This window comes from Papio anubis, chromosome 1 (assembly GCF_008728515.1).
Source record: "Papio anubis isolate 15944 chromosome 1, Panubis1.0, whole genome shotgun sequence".
Lineage (NCBI taxonomy): Eukaryota > Metazoa > Chordata > Mammalia > Primates > Cercopithecidae > Papio > Papio anubis.
Window position 1 is genome coordinate 83,228,440 of NC_044976.1, and position 25,162 is coordinate 83,253,601.

The 25,162-nt window shown below is 41.4% G+C and overlaps 1 protein-coding gene across 1 annotated transcript in view; it reads right to left on the reverse strand.

The window, feature by feature from the left end:
- LPAR3 (lysophosphatidic acid receptor 3) overlaps nucleotides 1-25,162 on the reverse strand; it is an 82,308-nt gene that overhangs the window by 50,345 nt on the left and 6,801 nt on the right. The window contains exon 2 of the mRNA XM_017963080.2: nucleotides 3,371-4,127. Coding sequence (XP_017818569.1) covers nucleotides 3,371-4,106 — 736 coding nt within the window. The 5' untranslated portion in view covers nucleotides 4,107-4,127. The remainder of the gene's footprint in view (nucleotides 1-3,370; nucleotides 4,128-25,162) is intronic.

A 25,162-nucleotide genomic window follows, 5' to 3' on the forward strand; every position in this document is an offset into this window, starting at 1 on the left:
CCTTGTCTCTGTCATGCTGTGTACTATATTATAATATGATGAGAAAAGAAAGTTTTCTCTTTAAGCAGGCAGGTAATTTCTCAAGACACATAGCCAAGCAAATGATTATGCCTACAAGTTAAGCAGGGACAGCAGCACAGTTCATTGACACTATCTGTAAATACCAAAGTCCATTCTTTATCAAAAACATCAGTATCTTCTCCAGCTCGAGTGGAAATGCCGAATAATGTGAACCCTCTGTTTCTTGGTCTTGTCCATTTTCTTACCAAAGTGTCAACGGTGTTAAAGCAGAAAACAGGACAAAAAGATGAGCAGTAAGAAGTCCAAATAAATCAAAAGTAGCCACAGAGTATGGTGGTAAACATGTGAACTCTGGAAGCCAGCTGCACAGTCAGTTGGTTAACAGCTGAGAGACCGGACACACTGCTTAAACTCTCAGTTTCTCCATCTGGTAAACAGGTAAAATAGTAGCACCTATCTCACAGGGTTTCCATGATAATTAAATAAGTTAATGTTTGTAAAACCACTTAGGACAATGCATGGCACATATTAAGCACTATATAAATATTTGTTAAATAAATCCTCAGTTTGAAATTATTTTAACAATCACACTCTGTGTCTGCTGACCTCCAAATCTTACCAGCAGTTTCAGGACCTAGAGGCACTGTGAAGGTTTATATACTACACCACACACACTCTGTATCCTCCACTATGAACTGCCACCTGATAATTCGTTTTATAATTCCTTCTCATAAGGAGTAGAGACAGAAATGTACTCCCGAACCTCTCTCAGCAATAGTCCCCATGGCCGCAGCCACACACACAGTGAGAAATGCCCTCTATGCCTTACAAGACAAGGTCTGTGAAACCACAGAAGTTCTCGCTTGCCCGCGCATTACAAATTCTACCTGTAACCCAGAATCAGAACTGGGGAGGTGGGGCAATAGCCCCCTACTTCAGAAAAAATAAAACAAAGGGAAAATTCTACAAAACCACATGTCTTCTTGGTACAGGGCTCACAGCCTTTCTCTCCTCCCTTTTTTTTTTCTTTTCTTTTTTTGGTTTTGTTTTTGTTTGTCTTAAAGACAGGCTGTTGCTCTGTTGTTCAGGTTGGAGTGCAATGGTGCGATTACAGCTCATTCAACCTCAGCCTCCCGGGTTCAAGCGATCCTCCCACCTCAGCTCCCCAAGTAGCTGGGACTATAGGCACGCACCACCATGGCCAGCTAATTTTAGTATTTTTTGTAGAGATAGGGTTTCACCATGTTGCCCAGGCTCTTTCTTTCTTAATTTTACTCCAATCAGGCTCTTGGCTATACCAAATTTGATGATCTCAAGATCAGCACAAGTCCACCACTTTAGTAAGGCCAGCAACACCTGGTCTTACGCCACCTCTCAGAGGTACACTCAGTGTCAGTACACTGCTAATGCTTCCTCTCCTCAATTGCCTTCTTCTCTTGCTTCTAGTTCCCCAGAGTCTCCTGGGGTTTCCACCTCTTCTAGGGCTCCTTTGCTGGCTGCCCCTTACCTCCTGACCTCCTTACACTGGAGGCCCTGCCCTATGGCTCCATCCTTGGTCCTCCTCTCCTTCATATCCACATTCACATTCACGGTGAGCTCATGCAATCCTGTGATTTAAAATACCACTTTCCCCCCAGGACTCTCAAATGTACGTCTCCAGCCCACACCTAAATCTTGAATTCCTGAGTCATACATCCAACCGTCCACTCAATAAAATTGCCACACCCCTTGGATGTCTAATAGGTTCCTAAATTTAGCTTGTCCAAAACCAAACTCCTGATCTTCCCCCAAAACCTCCTCCTCTTCAGTCTTCCTCATCTTGGTTAATGACATTCCTCATCTTCTCCTCCACCTCTCATCTTCCCTTCTACCTTACCCATCAGTAAATCCTTTAAAAAATATCCGGAATCTGGCCAGGTGCGGTGGCTCACACCTGTAATCCCAGCGCTGTGGGAGGCTGAGGCAGGCGGATGGCTTGAGCTCAGGAGTTCGACACTAGCCTGGGCAACATGGTGAAACCCTGTCTCTACAAAAATTACAAAAATTAGCCGGGCCTGGTGGCACGGGCCTGTAATCCCAGCTACTTGGGAGGCTGAGGTAGAAGGATCACTTGAGGCCAGGAAGCAGAGGTTGCAGGGAGTTGAGATCGTGCCACCGCACTATAGCCTGGATGACAGAGCCAGGCCCTGTCTCAAACAAAAAACAAAAAAACAGAATCTGACCATCACCTTCAACTACCATCTGGCAATGGTGATCTCTTCCAAGTACTGAAATACTCTATTAACCCATTTATGCCAGAGGTTGCAAATATTTTTTTTGTGAAAAATCAGAACTTGGCAATGACCTTGAGCAGTAGGATATAAATAACTCCCACAAGCTTAGCATTCCAATAATGGAACACCAGGCATAAGTAGGTTAAACAATTTTCCTGTTTTTGCTATTGCCTCACTATAGCAGTTTCTTAAAACAGTAGCCAGAGAGATACCATTAAAATACAAGTCAGATCATGTCACTCCCTTGTTTAAAACCTTCCTATAGCTTCTCATCTCACTTGAGACCAGCCCAGCCAACATGGAGAAACCCCATCTCTACTAAAAATACAAAAATTAGCCGGGCATGATGGTGCGCTGCCTGTAATCCCAGCTACTTGGGAGGCTGAGGCAGGAGAATCGCTTGAACCCAGGAGGTGGAGGTTGCAGTGAGCTGAGATGGCGCCACTGCACTCCAGCCTGGGTGACAGAGTGAGTAAGGCTCTGGCAAAAAAAAGAAAAAAGAAAAAAAATGAAAAGCTTAAGTCCTTATAACCACATGACCCTACATTATCTGAGTAGTCCACCCCCTACCTCATCAACTCCCTGATCTCATCTTCTCCTACTCCCCCTGCTTGACCCATGCAGCCACAGTGGCTTCCTTGCTGGTCAGGGCTCCTGTGCCTACTGCTTCTCCCACCTGGAACACCCTTCCCCAGACACCAGTATGGTTCACCCCCTGACTGCCTTCACACCTCTGCTCAAAAGCCATCTCCAGGCATCGCTCACCACACTTTCTTAAAGTGCAAATGATACCTGCTTAGCTTAGCACTCCTCAGCTCCCTTCCCTGCTTTAGTTTTCCTTCCTTCCCTGATTCATTTTTCCACAGGAGATTCATCTTATTTTACTTATTTTGTTTACCCCCATTAGAATACTTATTTTGTCTTTCCTTATTAGAGTGTAAGCTCCAGGTGGGTGGTGATTTATGTCTGCTCTTGTTCACTGCTGCATTCTTACTGCCTAGTAAGTGCCTGGTACACCGTAGATGCTCAGTAAAGATTTGCTGAATGAATGGGAATGATGGCTTTTTCTTACCCACCTAAGACAGTCATCACCGTCTTCATTAGCTTCACCGGTGTCCTCCGGCGGCCGATGGACCCACTTGTATGTGGAGACAAGACATTGGTTTTCCTCTTGACATACATGTAGATCCGCAGGTACACCACAACCATGATGAAGAAGGCCATGAGGTTGGACACTGTCCAGAAAACAAGGTAACTCCTGCTGTAAATGGGGGCCAGGGAAGAGCAGGCAGAGATGTTGCAGAGGCAATTCCAGCCCAGTGTGGGGACCGACCCCATAAAAATGGCGATGGCCCAGACAAGCAAAATGAGCAGCGTCACCCTCTTTTTGGTCAGGTTGCTGTGGACCCGCATCCTCATGATTGACACGTGCCTCTCCACGGCAATAACCAGCAAGTTGGTCAGGGAAGCAGTCAAGCTAGTGTCCAGAAGCCCCTGGCGGAGAAACCAGCGGTTGACAGTCAAAGTTTTTGAAACTGGGCCTGTGTTAAACATCAGGAATACATAGGCAATTCCAGCGAAGAAATCTGCAGCAGCTAAATTAGCCAACAGGTAGTAGAAGGGGAAATGAAACTTTCTGTTTTTGATCACTGCCGCAATGACCAGAGAATTAGAAAAAAAAATAAACAGGCAGAAAAACGACCCCACACACAAAACAATCACAAGCTTTGTTCCTGTCCAGTCATCGACAGTATCAGTGTTGCTCCTATTATAAAAAAAGTCCATGTGCTTATCATAGTGACACTCATTCATTGTGGAGAAGAAGTGAACATCCTAGAAAGAAATTTAAAGAAGAAACAAATATCATTTGTAAAATCAGTCACTAAACCATCGATTGCTATTTCTAAGCCCCTTCTGGCTAACTCCCATCAAGGGAGTTGAAGACCTGAAGTGTCAGGTCTCAGTGCAAATGTCCTTTGCTCCAGGACATAGCCCCTGACCTCCTACCACAGCATTTAGCTCACATTTTAATTGTTTGTTTTCCAGACTAGGCAGTTCAGGTTACGACGGCATATCTCTATTTTGTTCACCATTATAACCTTAGGATTCAGTTGCTTTGTCTGCCTCATGGCGGGTAATTTATTGATGGGTTGGCTGGCTGGCTGAATGAATGAATGAACGAATGATCATGGAGGCATCAACAGGGCAAATGTGCTGAGCCCTGTAATATCCACTCTGCACTGGTAACAATGACAACACATTACGTTAATGCCTTCTCCTGGCTCCCAGTTCATTAGTTATTTATGGATATGTTCATTAATCAATGGCAGGTTGGTAATTCCAGGTACATTCTTCCCAAGATAATAGGAGTTGAATTACCATTCACATAACCAAATAGATTCCCCAAAAGACCAATTTTCTACAACTTCTGATTCCACTCCTGATCCTCTTTTTGCCATCTTTCGGTTTCAAGAAACAACTCTGATATTCACGTATTAGCTATATGATGCATATAGCTATATGATGCAGGGATGGAGACTTTGGTCCCAGTACCCCCCTTCCTTACCTTTTGTTCACTTCTTCCTTATAGTCTCCTAACCCAAACTGTACCAATGTGAACTTGCTCACTGGATTTTCCAGTATTCCTCAACACGGCAGGTGGTGGAGGATCAGGCTTCCATAGGCAAGACTGAGATTTGGAATTGGGGCAGATCTCCAACTCAATGTGGATGTGAGAACATAATCCATTAAGTGAGGACATGTCCTTGGGACACTTGTCTGAATGAAGAACCCAATCTGGGACATCAGGCAGATAGGGAAGACACTAATCCTCTCAGTAAAAGATCTCTTGAATCCCAAAAGTGAGGGATCCTGGCCAAGGAAGGACTGGGTGGAGGCCCCACGGATGCCCATCTGTCTACACGTGGTGGGGAAAACCACATGTTCTGCCTCACAGTGGTCTGGTCACAGCCATGAACGGTCCTACGGAAGAAGACTGAGCTTCGTCAGGGTTCTAGCTTCTGGGAAGAATGACCATCTGCTCCCTCACTGAGAATGAGGCTGCAGCTTACTCCCTGGAGAACCAGAGATTTAGTCGGCAGAGGGACTGAGCAGCCCTCTGGGAGCTGTGACAGTGAAAGCTTAGTAGAAGTCCCCAGATTTTAAAGTTCCTGAAAATTCTGAAACCTGATACCACAACCAGAATCAAGAAGACCAGATAACAATATTAAGTAGTACAAAATAGAAATGTATCTCAGTCTTCTTTTAAATTTATATTTTAATGGTATAATGATACTTTTACATAAATTAGATATTGCTTTTCGGCCATAGCAAATGGGAGGCAAATATCATTTTATATGCTTAAAAAAAAAAACTGGGAGTAGTCTCAAGAGACAAATGGTTCCAGTATCTTTCAATTACAAGAAAGGAAGACTCAATTTTCATAATGATGAAATAAAAATTACTCTCTTTGGCAGACAGTCACCAATATTTAACTGTAAATATCAAATAAATTCATATATCATATATTTATACTATATCATAATTTTCCCAAATTAAAAATACAGACAGTATAATTTTAATAGCTTCAAAATATTGTATTATATGAATAGGCCACACCTTATTTAACTAATCCTAAATACTGGACATTAGGGTTGCTTCCTGTATTTCACTTTTATAAGCAAGGCTGCATTCTTGTGCATTAATCTTTATATACCTAGACAATTGTTTCTTTAGGAATAACCCATAGATTTCAAATTGAAGTAAAGGATATAAATCTATTTAAGGGCTTCTGATATATCTTGTCAAACTGCACTTCAGAGAGAAAGTATTTTTTTTTCCCAAGATGGAGTCTCGCTCTGTCACCCAGGCTGGAGTGTAGTGTAATTTCAGCTCACTGCAACCTCTGTCTCCTGGGTTCAAGCAATTCTCCTGCCTCAGCCTCCTGAGGAGCTGGGACTACAAGTGTGTGCCAACATGCCCGGCTAATTTTTGTGTTTTTAGTAGAGATGGGATTTCACCATGTTAGCCAGGCTACTCTCGAACTCCTGATCTCAGGTGATCCGCCCGCCTCGCCCTCCCAAAGTGCTGAGATTACAAGCATAAGCCACCACACCCAGCCTGAGAGATCATATTTTTAATTTTACCAGCAGCATATGAGCATTAAATACAAGGTGTTAATCTAGTGAAATACAACTTAAGTATTTAAAGAGAAATACAGCTTTCAACCATGTTGAAAGTATACAGAAATTCAAGACAAACAATCCGAGAACCACTTGCTATGGTCTGAATGTTTGTGTGTCTCCAAAATTCATGTTGATACCTAACCCTAACTGCAGGGATATTACTAGTTATTCGTTATTAATAGATATATAATAAATATAATATATAACATATTATATATCATATTATATAATCATATATAACAATTATAATATACAATTACATATTATATAATCATATATAATTAATAATTATAATATATAATTATATATTATATTGTATAATATATATAATCATATATAATAAATAATTATAATATATAATTATATGTTATATATTATATAATCTATAATAATTAATAATTATGATATATAATATAATTAGTTATTAATAGATAGTAATTGGGAAGTGAATGGGATTAGTGCCCTTATTAGAGGCCTGAGGGAACTCGTGAGACCTTTTTTGCCACACCACCATTCAAGGACACAGCAGGCCGGGCGCGGTGGCTCAAGCCTGTAATCCCAGCACTTTGGGAGGCCGAGACGGGCAGATCACGAGGTCAGGAGATCGAGACCATCCTGGCTAACACAGTGAAACCCCGTCTCTACTAAAAATTACAAAAAGCTAGCTGGGCGAGGTAGGTGGCGGGCGCCTGTAGTCCCAGCTACTCGGGAGGCTGAGGCAGGAGAATGGCGGGAACCCGGGAGGCAGAGCTTGCAGTGAGCTGAGATCTGGCCACTGCACTCCAGCCTGGGGGACAGAGCGAGACTCCGTCTCAAAAATAAAATAAAATAAAATAAAAAGGACACAGCATTTGCCCCCTTCTGGAATGAGAGACCAGGCCCTCACCAGACACCAAATCTTGCTGATGCTTTGATCTTGGACCTCCTAGCTTCCAGAATAGTGAGCAATAAATTTCTGTTATTTATTAATTACGTAAAGTATTTTTATTGCAACAGGAATAGACTAAGACACCACATGGGAAATTTTAATAATACAATTATTATGTGTCTTTTCTAATTAAAAGTAATGTATGTTTTTACTTTGCTACATGTTACTATGTTACATACATATTTCTAATTTAAAAGTTATATTATCTTTGACTAATTTATTAGAAATATAAAGATGAATATGTCACAAAGACAGTGGAATTAAGACACTACAAAAATACCGCTCAAATTTTCCTAATTTTATTTTGAAGGATCTTACAATTTTAGTTTTATTTCTTACATGTGGTCAAATTTTTAATTATATCAAGCACTAAAACCTCAATGATTTTCACTTCAAAAATCTTCAAATTCAACTGTCCCTTGTCAAAACCAAAACAGTTTAAGACATGTTTTTAGCAAAAATTGCCCTGAGACTGCAAAGCAATTTTGTCTTACAAAGTTGAGATATCACAGAAAAACTATGATTAGCCAGAACTCCCACTAAGGAGCACTGTACCCTGGCTCCAGATCCTACTTTTGAGAGAAACAGGCAATGGGACAAAAAAACTTCATATAGGAAATTGGTGATTCCACAGGATGGAATACTATACAGTCCATGAAAACATACCCATTATGAAGTTGTGGTAATACAAGAAAAAGCCCATGCCATTACTTTACTACACAATACACGTAACAAAAATGTATGTGTGTTGACTATATAGAAAAAGATAATGAAAAAATCTCGAAATGTAAATAGTTAAGAATGGTGGAATTGCAAGTCATTTTAAAAAAATTCTTACCACATTTTCTGTAATAAGTAAATCAAGACTTTTAATTAGGAGCATATATTCTGCTTAATGTATTCTATCTTCCTTCTACAATTATAGCTTTGAAAAATGAAAGTTAATGTTCAAAGGAAAACCCTCAAAGATTTGCATATGTTCAGTTTATTCTTATGAGCACAGAACACTTTAGGGTTTTTCAGTGACAATAAAAATAAAATAGTTTTCTACTTAATCTTCACATAACCAAAACTTGACTTGCTAAACCCTGACCACACCAGGATGTAGCTTTCACCAATTCTCCTATAAAATATTTCCTAATGCCATCACCACAGATCTCCCCAGCACATTATCATCTACAGATTACCATCTTGTCTTAGCTAGAAATTACCAAAAACTTTTAGCAAGCTTATAACAAATGACTGATTTATTATTATCTCTTGGCCTCCCTTAACCTTTAAAACACGATTCTGTGATTTTCAACAAATTAATCAGTTACTTCGGTCCTAGCCTAAATGTCCCCTCCGCAAAGATACTTTTCTGACCAATTCAAGATAGCTCCATAGCTCTCATTCTCAGAGAGCCCTTGTTTACCTCCATCAGAGCTACCCAGTTGCTTGTGACCCAGTATTTTCTTTTGTGTTTAAGAATTTATTGTCCATCTCCCACCCCTAGACCGTTCCACTCCAGCAGAGCAGGGAACCTGCCTATTATGCTCATATCTACGAGATCAGTATTTATTGAATGAATGAATGAATCTCTGTCCTACACTATCTTTTTCCACGTCTAAAATGAAAAGGTTCTGTGAAATGCCTTTGCTGACCTATACATCAATCACTAAATATGACAATTAGCGAGCTCTGTTGCCTATTAACTAAGTGTTTTCAGGTACATAATAGCTCTACTTTATTATTACTATTTTTCATTATTAATATTCGAGTGCTTATCGGTGGCAGGTGCTGAACTAAGCATTTTACATGGATTATCTCATGGTATCCTTCTAACAAAGATGTAGATACTATTATTACACCCATTATGCGTTTGAGAAAACTGAAGCACCCTTGCTTAAGGTCACACAACTAGGAGTGGGAGACCCTGGATTCCATTCAGGCAGCCTCATTCTACAGCCTTCATTCTTATCTGCAATACTATACTTTCTCTCCACAGGCATGTGAAACGCTAGACAGAACCAAGGACTATATTTACACTTACAAGAGTTATAGAATTACCAAAATAGAATGATCTGATCAAATCACATTAAAAGACTGCCCCATACTATAAAAAACAGAGGGCATTCTAAATAGCCTTTGGCCTTTTCTTTTTTTTTCTTAAATAACCCTAAGAAGGGTAGAAAAGACACTTTTCTGAAAATATGTTTTCAACTTTTATGGTAAGTAGGATACAATATGGTCAATTTCAGGATGAGGTTAGCATTGCTCAACTTTACTTCTGTCAAATCCCAAGCTGTTTTTTGTTTGTTTGTTTTTATACTAAAGGTTTAGAGGGTTTGATAGTTCTAACCTAGAAACAAAAGATGCTAAACTTTGGAGCAATTACCACAACTTCAAACTTCAGTAATTTAAGACTTCATAAAATGATGGTTTAGAAAGTCTATATGTGGAATCCAAATGAAAACTTCATGAGCAAAGCTTTCATTTAGACTCCTCCAAACTTGCTTCCCTGAAAAAATGTCCAGCCAGCCCAGAATGTGGAAACAATTATGAAAATTAAGACATTTGAAAACCACTCAAGCAGCTTTTATTTCTAGCTACATCTTACGAGACAAGAAGAGTTAACAATCTCTTCTTCCTCCTAGGAAGAAGCATGCTACATCAAAGACATGGTCAGTCAATACTGTGCATATCTTCTTTCTCTATGGTTCACAAATGCAGACCAGTCCTCTCCTCTTGGGAAACCCTATCCAGATGGGAGTAGAATGTTAGGTTAGTTGGTACTCTAGCAACCAATCCTGGGTAAGCAATCACATCTGTTCACTGAATTCCTTTTAATAATTCATGTTAACGGCAAAATCAGGATAGCATGGAAGATTTAAATCCACATGAAATCCTGGAGGTTCATTTTAGCCATTAGTTTCAAGGCCTTTGCACTTGCCATTCCCTCTGCCCAGAAGCCATTTCCCCAAGCTACCCAGGGGGCTCATTTCTCTACCTCATTCCTGCTCAGATTCATTTCCTCAGAGATCCCTTCCCTGCCACTCTCTAAAGACCACCCCATGCCTCTACCTGCTGCTGCCCTTAAGCCATTTACCCTGCTTTATTTTTTCTCCACAGCATTTCTCCCTACCTCAACTATCTACTTGGGTTACAGTCTATCTCCCCCAACTTCTATGTAGTCATTGTGTCTCCCTAGGCTCCTCTTGGGTGTGACAGTTTTTCAGATTTTCCTTGTTTCTGATGAAGGTATGCTTAGGAAGGCAGAGAATGTATGTTGTTATGGTGCCTGCAACAATGCCCAGCACACATTAGGCACTCAGTAAATACTTCTTAAATGTAGAATTAAATGAAGTATGCTTGTGCACTCATGCCTATACGCCCCCTAACCTTTACCCAAATTGAGTATTATTACTTTATGCTTCTGTATATTCTCCAATTTGGGTCTCACAACCCATTCATTCCTCTAGGTATACTTGGCTCCAAGTCCTGCAAGCTGAGAGGTATAAGGAGTGGGTTCCCTACCTCCAGAAAAGCAGCTCACCTCAGCAGACCAGTCACGGTCATTCTGAAGGATAGTCTCACAACAGAGACCTCTCCCTATTAGTATGAACACCAGAAACAAAGACTCCTCTTTGAATAATACTTCAAAAAAGGAATCCAATGGCCAAAGCTAGAACAATCCAAGCAACAAAATAAAGTAGTATCAGATTATAACCCCAAGTATAAATAAACATCCATGAGTCCACACTGACATAAATAAATGATTGAATAAAATAATAAATGGAAAGATGAGACGAATCTCCCAGGCAGAAGAATACCAAATAAATAATACAGATATTCCACTGTAAAGGAGGGGGAGCATAGCTCCTTTATATGTAGGCTGTACACAGGGACCTCCTTCCAAAGAGCACAATATGGAAACGGGGCAGGGGATAGTGGGGTTAGTGACGTCTCAGCAGAGAAACTTGACAAGCACTACTTCAGCCAGATGATTAAGGTCAACATCAACAGTGCTAAGTCGTGTTGCTAGTCTGTAATCTTGATAAGATGTGTTACTTCATGAGGAAGATGAGAGAGTAAATCACAGTTTACTGTGATCTTCCTCTCAAAAACCCATAACCCCAGGCTAATCATGAGAAAAACATCAGATAAATCGCAGTTGGGGAACATTCTACAACATTTCTGACCAGTACTCCTCAAAACTGCCAAGATCATCAAAAACAAGGAAAATCTGAAAAATCGTCACAGCCAAGAGGAGCCTAAGGAGACATAATGATTAAACAGAATATGTATCCTGGGTGGGATCCTGGAACACCAAAAGGAGAGGGGTAAGAACTAAGGAAATCTAAAGTACAGATTTTAGTTAACAGTAACATATCCCTATCAGTTCGTTAATTGTAACAAATATACCACAGTAATGTAAGATTTAATAATAAGGGACACTGTGTGTGCGAGGGGGTATAATAAAGGAACTCTCTGTACTATCTGTTCAATGTTTCCGTATACAGAAGACTGTTCTGTAAATAAACAAATATTAAAAATAATTTTTAAAGAGGAGGCATGTGGTTGACTCTACAACACTACAGTAATTTTAAAATAAATAAAGCCCCCATGTTTCATGAGCAGTTACTTTACTCTTTGATATGGTAAAATAAACAGAGAAGTGGCAATTTGTTCAAGATTAAATTTAAACAGATATTGTCTGTAACTGAGAATGAGATGCCTCTGATATTCTTGGATAAAGCGAATATGTTTATTTTAGGGGTGCTTGTTGAGGGTAGGGTTACAACTCAGTTTATGTATCTTTATTCTCTAGATCATTTCTCTTGAGAAAGCTAACCCCTTAGCGTTGCTAAAGTTTGGTTACTCTGTTTCTTTTGAACATTTTTTTTTTTTTTTGAGACGAGTCTCTGCTCTGTCACCCAGCTGGAGTGCAGTGGCACGATCTCTGCTCACTGCAGCCTCCACCTCCCAGGTTCAAGTGATTCTCCTGCTTCAGCCTCTGGAGTAGCTGGGATTACAGGCGCCTGCCACCACGCTCAGCTAATTCTTGTATTTTTAGTAGAGACGGGGTTTCACCATGTTGGCCAGATTGGTCTAGAACTCCTGACCTCAAGTGATCTGCCCGCCTCAGCCTCCCAAAGTGCTGGCACAGGCATGAGCCACGGCGCCAGGCCTCTTTAGAACAAATCTTAAACTCGGACACCTAAAATTGCTCTGATCTAGATCCTGTTTCATGTAGCAACAAAGTCTCCATGGTCAGCAGAGGTTCCAAGAGGAGAAGCCACAAAGAGGCAAGCGTACAATGGGTGTGCTTGGAAAAATACTTAATACAAATGCAAAGCTTAAGCATCTCAGGTCATCTTCAGTTTAGAGACGGCGACACGCAGGGAAAACTGCAGCCTGAGCTCAGCAGAATAAGCAGGTTCTTGAGTCAGTGCAAGTTTCGGAGCCCTTTAGGCAGGGCGGACAGTTCGTGGCATGTCAGGGGGCTCACCTCCTGTTCTCTCCCAATCAAGTGGGGTTTACAGAAGGCCTTGGTATATATACACAGCTTCTACTCTAGGACTTGTTTAATAAACAACTAGAATCAAAGATATTGTTCCCCTGATGTTCCTGATGGCTGAAGACTGTCTTAAGCATCTTCATTAAACAGGAAAGGAAACATGAAAACATACAGAATTGAACTAAATAAAAGAGGTGACAGATGAATTTTATGTGATCAGCAAATTCCTTGACTTAGTTTATCCAAACGTAACACAAATATTTACTTATGTTTGCTTTATATATTATAAAATTTTAATATTTGTCTAACTCATTAGGCTAGAAAGATGACCAATACATTTTGTCCCTTGACTCATAAAAGGACAGGAAAAGTAAAATATGCTAATCAAAATGCTTAAAATTAATATTATTTATACATAATATAACTGGACATGGTCTTTTATACAGCAAATAATCCTTAGACCATTGTATAATCACATTTCAGTAGCTTTACTGTTTGAAGGGGTTGAGAATATCAATTTTTTTTTTGTTGTTGTTGTTGTTGTTGTTGTTGTTGTTGTTGTTGTTAAGATGGAGTCGTACTCTGTCACCCAGGCTGGAGTGCAGTGGCACAATATCGGCTCACTGCAACCTCCGCCTCCCGGGTTCAAGCTATTCTCCTGCCTCAGCCTCCTGAGTGGCTGGGACTACAGGCACCCGCCACCACGCCTGGCTAGGTTTTGCATTTTTAGCAGAGATGGGCTTTCATATGTTGGCCAGATTGGTCTCAAACTCCTCATCTCAGATGATCCACCTGTCTTGGCCTCCCAAAGTGCTGGGATTACAGACGTGAGCCATCGTGCTTGGCCGAGAATGTCAGATTTTAAAGTGTGAACATTCATAGCTGAAAGAGATATTCTTCTTATACAAAGGACCTTGTCATACGCAAAAACATATTTTGAGACATTTCAAAGTGCTTGTTTATACCAATGACTTCCACTATGGTATAAATATGTCCCCCAGAGTTCATGTGTTGGAAACTTAATCCCCAGTGCAGCAGTGTTGAGAGGTAGGACTTTTAAGAGGTGGATTAATGGATTAACACTGTTACTATGAGAGTGGATTTGTTATTACAGGAGTGGGCTCCTGATTAAAAAGAATGAGTTTGGCCAGATTTCCTCTCTGTCTCGCATGCTCACTTCTCTCTTCCACCCTTCCACCATGGGATGGCCCTTGCCAGATGCCAGTGCCAGGCTCTTGGACTTCCCTGTCTCCAGACTCTGAGAAATACATTTCTTTTCTTTATAAATTACCCAGTCTTTGGTATTCTGTTTTACAGCATCAGAAAATGAACTAAGGCAAATTCCCATGAAAAGGAAATTCTATTTCTTTACATTGTAAAATTCACAACAGACAAAATTTTGGTTTAAATTGTCTGTCCTAATCCAACTGTGGTACCGTATTCCCTTTCTCACTCCATTTCATGACCTGTCTCCCATCTCCTGTCCTGAGAAGGATACTCAGGAGTCTCTTGCTCCACATGGTTTGTTCCAAATAATCCTGTTGCCAGCAACAGGTTCACAGTGACCTACAGCAACTCCTTCTTGCTTCTGGAGATCATACACACCCAGGTTAGTGCCTGTCTGAATCCTCAAACTCTACATAGGAAGGAAAATAATATTTTTAAAGCTTACAGCTGTAGTGGGAAACAGTTCTTCTAATCAAAGCTTCAAAGATACTACAGAAGAGCACTGTTACTGCTAAACAAACAAGCCAGAGGGGCTCCTTGAGAATGCTATGGTCAGGAAGCAGCATCCATCACTGCAGAGGAAGGCTCATACCTCATACTCCTCCTCTCCTGCCTGCCTCCCTCTCCTAACCCATGTCTGTCTGGTAGTAAAGGTAGCCAGGTCATGTAAATGAATATAATGCACATTTGAATGCGGTGCCTAATCTCAACACATGCATCCTCCAGCTCCCTTCCCTACCCTGTATCCTACAGGGCTGGCCCTTAGAGACTGCTTCCTTGCTTTCCAGCTTCTGCTAGTGACAGGCACAGCAAGAGATTGGAAGGTGGGAGGAGAGTGAGGTTGAGATACTGATTTTTCCTGCCTCCTCCCCTCCAGGTTGCTGTAGGTTGGCTGGGTTAACCACTGTCAAGCATCCCTCTATATACGGGTAGACTCCCCTTCTCCCTCCTCTAGCTTTCAGGTTGAGAGGTGTTAACTACTCCTTGCTGTTTCCAGCTTGGGGACACTGTACCATCTCTTGTTGGTTTCTACGATCTCTGCCCTCACTCTGTAAATAGTATCCCCTCCCCGTCACTCCAGTTACCAGGTTGACTATATCACCGCTTTTCTGCAGAACTCTACAGTTGTCTTTTAAAGTACATTGTAGTAACAACGAAAACTGCCATTTGAAAAGTCATACATGTTACGGATTTTCTTAAATATTTTAGAATGATGTAGTACATATTTCCTAATTACAAATAAAACGACTCTCAGAGAAAGAAAGGGGAATACATCCCATTCCCAAGGGCATGGACCAGTAGCACAATTCTTTTGATGTCCTCAATGTCCCTCACAAATACCAAAACCCTAGTACATTTCTCTGCAGATAGTAAGCGATTCAATAAATGAGTGATCTACCCACGGTTTACTGCATACTGGAGTCTCCCTCACAAATGTCCTTCAGTGTTAATCAGAATCAGTTCCAACTCTAACTGTATTCCGGCCTTGTGCACCATGGAAATTTCATACATGCTTTTACATTTTAATTTTTTACATTTTAACTCTAAGGATTAGCCACATTTCAATTTAGACACTACAGAGAAGGAAGCAATAGACTTTTCTTATGATGTCTGGCAAGGGGTAAGGTAATGACAACCTGAGCCCAAGAGGATGCTGCAGCCAGATGCAAGGCAAAAGCAATGCAAATGTAGCTACAGAGCTGCACTTGGGTGTGCACGATGGTTCATCCTACACAGTGGTGTTTCCAGTGACTGGCCAGCCATGGGGGATGCTGGGTAAGTGTTGCTCTCAGAAAAGCTCTGTTGCCTGCAGCCTTAGAGGAACTACTATCACAGCAGATGATCTTTAGACCCTGGGGACATAAGTCAGACATAGTCCCTAAGTAGACAAAGCAGCTTGGGGTCTCAGAGCACAGAGAAGGGGGCTCAGGAATAAGCTCTTCCATATTCCACAGCCTCATTTCATTGTAGCATTCTTAACCTCTGCTCCTTCACCTGCTCCTCCCAATCTGAATACAAACATGCTTGGGGAAGATCAGAGGCAATCCTCAACTTTGGAACCTCTCTAATCTTCACAACTGGAATTTTTACACATTACATTGATGCTCCTAAAGCGGATTTTTATTTACTAGATTCAGACTCTCAGCCACGGGGTGGGGTGGGGAGTCCCCTGATGTTGCACTGTATACGCATTCTCTGCCTGCGTGTCAGCCTTTATCACCAGACCATGAGCTTCTTAAGGAAAAGAACAGTTTCTTACTCACGATTGTGCCCCTCATGTCCAGTACAGTGGCATGCAGTAAGTAGATGCACAACAAATCTCTAGTCCATGTGTTGTTAGTTGGTTACTTTCAGTTAGTTGGTTATAAGGGGATTTGGAAACCTGATGACAATTGTGTTGAACAATGTTAGGATGATATAGAAAAAGTAAGCCAAGTATAGGGTATTCTTGAAAAAAAAAAAAAGGCTGAGAAATACTTATGACCTCACATGACATTCAACATATTTTATTAAATATTTGACTTAACTCACTTCTAAACTTGTTAGGAACAGGGCTGGTATCCTTCTGTCTCTCTGATTTTTGAACCACAAACAGAATCTGACATGAAATTTTTTTTAAATATTCAATTTGATTGAATAATTCCTAAATCTTCTGTTTACAGCCTTTTTTTCTTTGGTTTCACTGTGGAAGTTGACAACAGTTATTCCCTTCTTCAAACTCCCCTCCTGCTGCCTCAGTGACTTGCCTCTCTTGGTTTTTCCCAATGTCCTCAGTATTCCTGTCTCCTGTTCTTCCACCAGACTTGAATAGTAGACACTTCTAGACTTAGTTCTCAGCCCTCTCTTCTTTTCCCTTTAAATTCTCTTCTACCAAAAATATTAATGCTTAAATTATTTCCTCTATATGGATGACCCCAAATAACCACCACAAGCCCTGACACCTCTCACGCCCTCTCTTTCATGCTAAGCTACCACTTGCATGTCAGGAACCCAGTGTGCCTTGGAGCTAAAACAAGAAGAAAGGCACCATGAGGGCGGCATGTATGCACTCTCAAATGAATTTTCAACCTACCTCAGCTCAGCTGTTGGAAGATAGTGGGGCCACCATAAGGAAAAAAGTTTCAACTTTAAACACCAGGATTTTAACATAGAGGATAAAATCATGGTGACTTCAGGACCCCGGGGTTGTTTGTAATAAAGCATTGGCAAGTTGGCAGGATGGTTTGGAACTGGAAAGCCTCCGTCCAAACTACACTGGCTAGGACCCTTCGCTCTCCCTCTCTCTGGTGTTTCTCTTGGGCTCAGGGTAGACTGCTGAAGCCACTTTCCCTAAGGCCCCATTTAAGTCCTGACTACTATAGCGTTCCCGGCCTTTGAATCTGCTCCTGACCAATCACTCTGGACCTAGTTTTGTGAATTCAAACTCGGCTCCAAACCTAGGTATTAGCCTCTTCTCACTTGAACTTTGCATGGTTAACCTCTGGCCTCAACCCTCAGGCTACATTAAAGAAGCTGCAGGACCTCAGGCTCCATTTCTAAGAAGTTCCTGCAATGGATGGTATGACACTAAACTCACAGCTGTTCTAACTCATTTGCCCATCATTGCATATTGCCCTGGGGCTTCTTTTGTAATTACTTCTATGTATTATTATTTCACTTTATATTCTGCAGGATAGACTGCTAAATCACATTTTCTTTTTCTTCTTTTTCTTTTTTTTTGTGAGATGGAGTCTCGCTCTGTCACGCAGGCTGCAGTGCAGTGGCGTGATCATGGCTCACTGCAAGCTCCGCCTCCTGGGTTCATGCCATTCTCCTGCCTCAGTCTCCCGAGTAGCTGGGACTACAGGCACCCGCCACCACACCCAGCTAATTTTTTGTATTTTTCATAGAGACGGGGTTTCACCGTGTTAGCCAGGATGGTCTCAAACTCCTGGCCTTGTGATCCACCCGCGTCAGCCTCCCAAAATGCTGGGATTACAGGTGTGAGCCGCTGCGCCCAGCCCACGTTTTCCTTTTCTTACAGAGTAATGGGTTTTATAAGCTGGGCACCAGGATGCCCAACTGGACACTCGGTTTTCCAGCCTCCTTGCAGCTAGGGTGGCTGTGTGACTAGGTTCTTGCCACTGGAACGTGAGCATAAATGAAGTGTGCTGCTGCCAGGTCGGCCCCAAAACGATGAAGGTGCCCTCCTCCGTGCTCCTTTCCCTACCTGCAAGTTGGAACATAAACAGGCCTGTGATCCACTTTGAACACTCAGCAGGGAAAAGCCTTTGGGCAGCCTAAATCCACGTAGTCCATGGACTAGTTTCCATCAACAAGAAAATAAGTACAGAAATTCAGAATAAACACTCAGAAATGTTTATAGCAATTTAATTACTCTGATCTGATCAATCTGATCACTATATAGTACACGTATCAAAACATCACCATGGGCTGGGCGCGGTGGCTCATGCCTGTAATCCCAGCACTTTGGGAGGCCAAGGCGGGAGGACTGTCTGAGGTCGGGAGTTCGAGACCAGCCTGACCAACACGGAGAAACCCCATCTTCCAAAATTAGCTGGGCGTGGTGGCACATGCCTGTAATGTCAGCTACTTGGTACGCTGAGGCAGGAGAATTGCTTGAACAGAAACAGAACATGAGCTTGTTCTGGCTGCTCCTTGCAGCTTTTAGCAAGCTAGACAAGAAAGAGATGAGCTCAGGCAAGACTTGTTTGCAAGTATGTAAGCAAAGGTGGAAAGGAATGGACAGTGTCCAGAAACGGAGGGCCTTGGAGAATCAGAAAAGCCAATTGCACGTGTAGGTCCAAAGAGCAGAAAATAGTATTACCACTCTCAGCCTAACTCAAAGGCCTCTCAGTAAACTGTTGCAAGGGACAATGCCAGGCAGGTCTGTAGTAATGATCAGAGTATTGGTGCATCTTCCCACCCAAGTCCATCCTTCAGAGGACCTCAGAATACACACTACTGAAGAGAGGCAGAGAGATGAGCCAAGCACAGAAGCTGGAAAATAAGTCATGCTTAAGAGCTTGACCCAGAGTGGGATTTGGATGCGGTTAACTGACCTGTGGAACTGACTAGAAGTCTATCAAGTTTATAAGGAATTGTAGTGCCAGGGAAGCCACAGTTTGGCCCAGAAAGGCCCACGTTCATTCTCCCCCAAGGAGTACGCACTTTCCACACCCTTCAGATGTGGCTAGAGAGGGTACAGAACAAGGAAGGACTTCCCAGGGGACAAAGACAAAGTCAGGGCTTCTGGGAGGCCCCGCCCAGAGAGCGGAAGCATGGACCAGCCACGAAACTGACTCCACTGCCAGGACAGGGAGGTCTTAATCATTCCTGCCCAGCAGGGTTTCATCATTTTTAGGCCCCTGTTACATGTCTTCAATTCTTCTGAATGGGAGGTTTTATTGTGGTTTTCTTGTTTCTACTCGTCCACTGTATAGTGGATGTTTGTCAGAACAAAGAATAGAAAGGACATTTTAGAGTGGGTATTTAAAACGGAGGTTAGAGAAGGGACACCCAGACCTGTGGAGTTCTGGGGTCACCTGAACGCTGAAGGAAAGCATGGCAGGCTGTGAGGCACAGCGGGGGCAGGACAGTGAGGGGAGGGAAGGGAAAGCTTCAGCATCAGCTGGACCTGGGTCAGATGCAGGCACATCACTTTTAGCAGTGGTTCTCACCTGGCACACTGCCGATCTGGCCAGAACCTTTTACTTTGCTAAACCTGGCATAATCATGATGACAACTGTATAGGATTGCTGGATGGACTAAATTAAAGCAATTATTTCTAGAGCGCTTAAGGAAATGCTTAGTACATAGGACGCACTCAATAAACGGCAGATAGCACTTCCCAAGGTTAGATAACTCAAAATTTCTAAAAAATTCAGTGAAACATACAACTGGCATTCTGGGAGATTAACTGTTCATGCCTAACACCTCAATTTAACAAGAAATGGTGACAAAGTCATCCTGTAACTACACTAAAATAACTATAGTCCAAGAAAGAATATCCCCCTGCCTGAATATGGGCTCATTGCTGCAGCGACTAAGCTTAAGACAACGCCATGTTCACTCTGCTATTGCTGGAAACAAAGCAGGGAGGCAGGAGTGGAAAGGGGGAAGGGGAGGGCGAGGAGAGGAGAGCAATGCAGTGCAGCAGAACACAGGATTTAGGTCCAAACACTAGTAGATAAGCAGGTGAGCAGAGTATTTAAAGAGCATGGCCCCCACAGCTAACAATATACTCAACAGTGAAAACCTGAAAGCTTTTGCTCCAAGATGAGGAACAAGGCAAGGATGCCCACTCTTACCACTTCTATTTGACACAGTATTGGAAGTCCCAGCCAGAGCAATTCGGCAAGAAAAATAAATAGAAGTCATACAGATTGGAAAGGAAGAAGTAAAATTATCTCTGTTCATCGACAACATAATCTTATATGAAGAAATCACCAAAGACTCTACCAAAACATCCACTAGATCTAATAAACTAATTCAGTAAAGTTGCAGGACATAAAATGCACATACAAAAATCAGTTGCATTTATTTCTATGCACTAACAACAAACAATCCAAAAAAGGAAATTATGAAAACAATCCAATTCACAATAGCATTAAAAAGAATAAAACTCTGAGAAATAAACTTATTCAGAAGGGCAAAAGACTTATACACTGAAAACTATAAAACACTGATAAGGAAATTTTTAAAGACACAAATAAAGGTAAATACATTTCATGTTCATGAATTAGAAGACTCAATAATGTGAACATGTCCATACTACCCAAAGCATTCTATAGATTCAATGCAATCCCTATAAAAATCAGAATGACATTTTTTACAGAAATATAAAAAAAAATCCTAAAATTCATCTGGAACCACAAAGGACCCTGACTAGCTAAAACAATCATAAGAAAGAAGAACAAAGCTGGAGGCCTCACACTTCCTGATTTTAAAGCATACTACAAAGCTATGTACGGTAGTATGGTACTGGCATAAAGTCTGACATATAGACCAATGGAAAAGACTACAGAGACCAAAAATAAACCCACACATGCATAATCAACCGATCTTCGACAAGAGCGCCAAGAATTTACAATGGAGAAAAGACAGTCTCTTCGACAAATAGTGCTATGCATATATAACAAACCTGCACGTTGTGCACATGTCCCCTAGAACTTAAAGTATAATAATAATAAAAAAAATAGTGCTAGAGAAAAGTGGATATTCACATGCAAAAGGGCATGGCCCTGGAGCTAGCCAGCCTAACTTTAAAGTCTTGCTTACCAATAAGTTAGTTATCTTCTCTATCTTAATTTCCTCATCTACAAAACGGGGATAATAAGGGTAACTTCTTCCTAAGGCTGTTAGGAGATTTAAAGAAGGTGCTTGGAATAGCCCCTAACAAACAGTTCTAATTTAATTATTGTTATTATCAGTGGGACCTGAAAAATGGAGCCTCAATTTCCTTTTTTGTAAAAGAAAGACAAGATCTAACTTGTCAGATTATTGGGACAAAGTGAATGACATAGCAAATGTAAAGCCCCAGTCCACTCCAAGGTCTAGAGGAGTCAGAGAAAGTCCACTGAGCTCCAGGGTGAGCTTATTCCCAAAAGGTTGGGGAAAAGGGACCCCAAGAGAGAATACTGGGAAGGGGAGATCACAGGAAGAATCCTTTCCGTCACAATGGGTGGGTCACCACAATAACACCCCAAAGCCAAAGTCTTCTCTCCTCTACCACAGAGTCACTAGCTGGTGTTTTTCACTACCTTTTAGTCCCAGAGTCCCAGATGAATATGTACAATCAGGAAAGAGGGGTTTAGCCAGCTGGGTTGAAAACCTAATGTTTAACATTCTTACTATATTACCACACTTCCTCTCAACCACTCCATCAGGATCTTGGAGTAATCCATCAAAACACTTTCACTGATATACCAGTGAACGCATTCTCCATTTAACAGAGAAGAAATCTAGAAATCGGCGACTGATTCACCCTGACCAGCTCTCATCCTTCTGGCCCAGGGCTTTTTTTTTTTTTTTTTAAACAATACTGACCATTGGAGCCTCTTTTTGGAAGCAAAGCCTCTGTCACCTGACCCCCAGAGAAACGAAAGATGTAGATTTGTTCTCCATAACAACATTAATGCCTTTTGCAAACATTTACTGAAACTAGAAGAAATACAGTTGCGGAAAGTATAAAGTTTCCTTTCAAAGTTTCCCTTCTTGTTAAAGAATAAATCATAAATGTTAGAAATAATAGTTTCTTTTAAAAACTTTCTTCAAGCCTCCTTGCTTTGTGTTAATAACTCTTTGTTAAGCCCTGTCCTATGTAGCTGTTGCACATGCTCACAGGCATGTTCCAGCTCACAGCCTATGCCCCTTTCTTATTTGGAAATGTTATTACTTCTTTAAATCTTTCGTAAGCAACTTCCTCTTTTCCTTTGCTCTCCCTTGCCTTTACCTATTTAAAAAAGTTTTAGGTTGTTAGCAAATCGGGTATTGGCTTAGACTGTGAGGTTCAGCTCTAGCCAATGGATGCAGGCAGGACACAGCAGTGAGGACAACCCAAATGTGTAAGGAATAAATATGTCTGCTTTTCCTTTGTTCGGTGTACTCTTGTGGCAAGACTGCTGGTGAGTGTACCCTTTCTGCAGAAAGTAAAAATTGCCTTGCTAAGAGAATTAAATTTATGTTCAAGTGCTATTTCTTTGTGGCACTGGGGAACAAGCATTTTGCATTTCTAACATAATGACTGTGGTAAATGTCAATAAAAATCTTGAAGCACATCTCTCCTTAGAATTTTTGATAAGTGTTTATGGAGGAAATTCCATATAATCAAATGAAAATATCAGAGTAAAACTCTAAATACATCACAGAAATTAGCAACCATTAGTCAGTTTGCCTGCTTCAGAGAAAGCTCTAAAGAAACTCAGTTTACCTCTACAACGTTAAATGACGTTAATTAACACCTTCTCCTAAAGCATTCTACTTTCCCCCTCAGAAAAATAGAGTATATCAGCTGAAATAGGCCACAGACCTCATTGTCTATCTATACGAAACAGGGGCGAAAATGAACTCAGAAAGACAAGTAATCACCTGATAGCAATCCATGGAAAGTTAACCTTGCTGACATTCCTCTTCACTTCCCTCTGTTGGATGTTCCTGGAATTTGCATTTGTGGAGAGTTGCATACTTGCAATGAACAAGTTCCACTGGTCCTGTTGTAGTGGATTCTACCTAACCTTTTATTTCCCTCATCCCTGTCCAGCTAACGTTCCCTCACTGCTCACCATATGTAAGTCAAAGACAGAGGTTCATGAAGACATGTATAAAGATGCAGAATTCCCCCAGGAAACTCATTATCTAGAGCAGCCAGGGCCAATCCTCTCAACCTCCCAGGGATTCCTGGCAATATCTGGAGACATCTGCATTAGTTATGACTTTGGGGGGTGGGTACTATTGGCATCTACTAGGCAGAGGCCAGGAATGCTGCTGCACATGCTACAATGCACAGGCCAGCTCTCCATAATAGAGACGTATCCAGTCCAAAATGTCAGTAGTTCTAAGGTTGAGAAATCCTGACCTAGAGGGTGAGATGAGACATATAATACAGGGTTAAGAGTGGAAGAGCTGTAACAGAGCTAAAAGTGGAGTGCTATCAGATTGACATTTAAACAAGTGGCTATTACTCAGTATTGGCAAGAATGTGGGGAAAATAGTATCCTCATAACATGTTGGTGAGAATGTAAACCAATAGAACTTTGGGGGAAGGCAATTTGGCAATGTATAATAAAAGAGTTTAAAATATATACACTATTCCTATCTTTGCTTTCCTTCCATTCCTATCTTCTCTCTTCCTTTCCCTTCTCTTTTCTTGCTTCCCCAGAACTGAGCAATCAGCATGTAGCTGGGAATGCAACGTGAGGCCGGGGACTTTGGTGAGGTACACAGAGGCATGAGCTATGGCTGGGAAGCCACACAGAGCTGTGAGCTAGAGGGACTGGCGACTGACAATTAAGCTACATAGAGACACAGGCTAGCAGGCCTGGCAGCCAAGGACAAGAGGCAGTGGCAAAGGTGGTGGGCACAGAGGAGGCAGGATGACCTTCACATTTGGAAGACTGGTTACTTTAAGCAAATAAGCAAAAATATTGAAGATAATGAGAGTCAGGTTTTCTAACTGCCAGAGAAGATATGTACAAATATATAAAGGGTGAAGAACAGAAAGCTCTTTGGGTGTTAGATTGAAATTGTAGGTATAAGTATGAATCATGATTTTATAATACACAGCCTAATATAGAAAAATTTATAAATGTGTGTACACATATACACATATATTTCCTAGCTCTGTCCTCTGAAAGATCTAGAAGCAATAATACCCCAGTAACAATGGGCACATCAACCTTCCATGTATTGGCATCTAAATACAATTCTCATATTGTATATTAGATCTCAAGACTTATTCATCCTACATAACTGCAACTTTGTACCTTTTAATCTACATCTTCCCTTTTTCCCTGCTTCCACTAATGTAAAACACAAGGACTACAGTTACTAATACTGTATTGAGGCCGAGTGTGGTAGCTCACACCTGTAATCCCAGAACTTGGGATGCCAAGGCAGGAGGATGATTCGAGGCTGGAGTTGAAGGCCAGCCTGGGCAACACAGCAAGATCCCTTCTCTAAAAAACATTTTAAAATTAGCTGGGAATGGTGGTGAGCACCTGGAGTCCTAGCTACTTGGGAGGCTGAGGCAGGAGGACTGCTCGAGCCGAGGCAACAGAGAGCTATGATCACGCCACCGCACTCCAGCCTGTAGGACAGAGCAAGGCTCTGTCTATAAAAAAATTAAAATTACAAATGTTGTATTCAGCTAATTTGCCAAGAGAGTAGATTTTAAGTACTCTTATCACAAACACAAGAAAGGTAACTATATGAGATGATGGGCATGTCAATTTGCTTAACTGTAGTAATCACTTCATTATATCTATGTTTATCAAGATAAATACATGAAAATATCATGTTGTATGCCTTA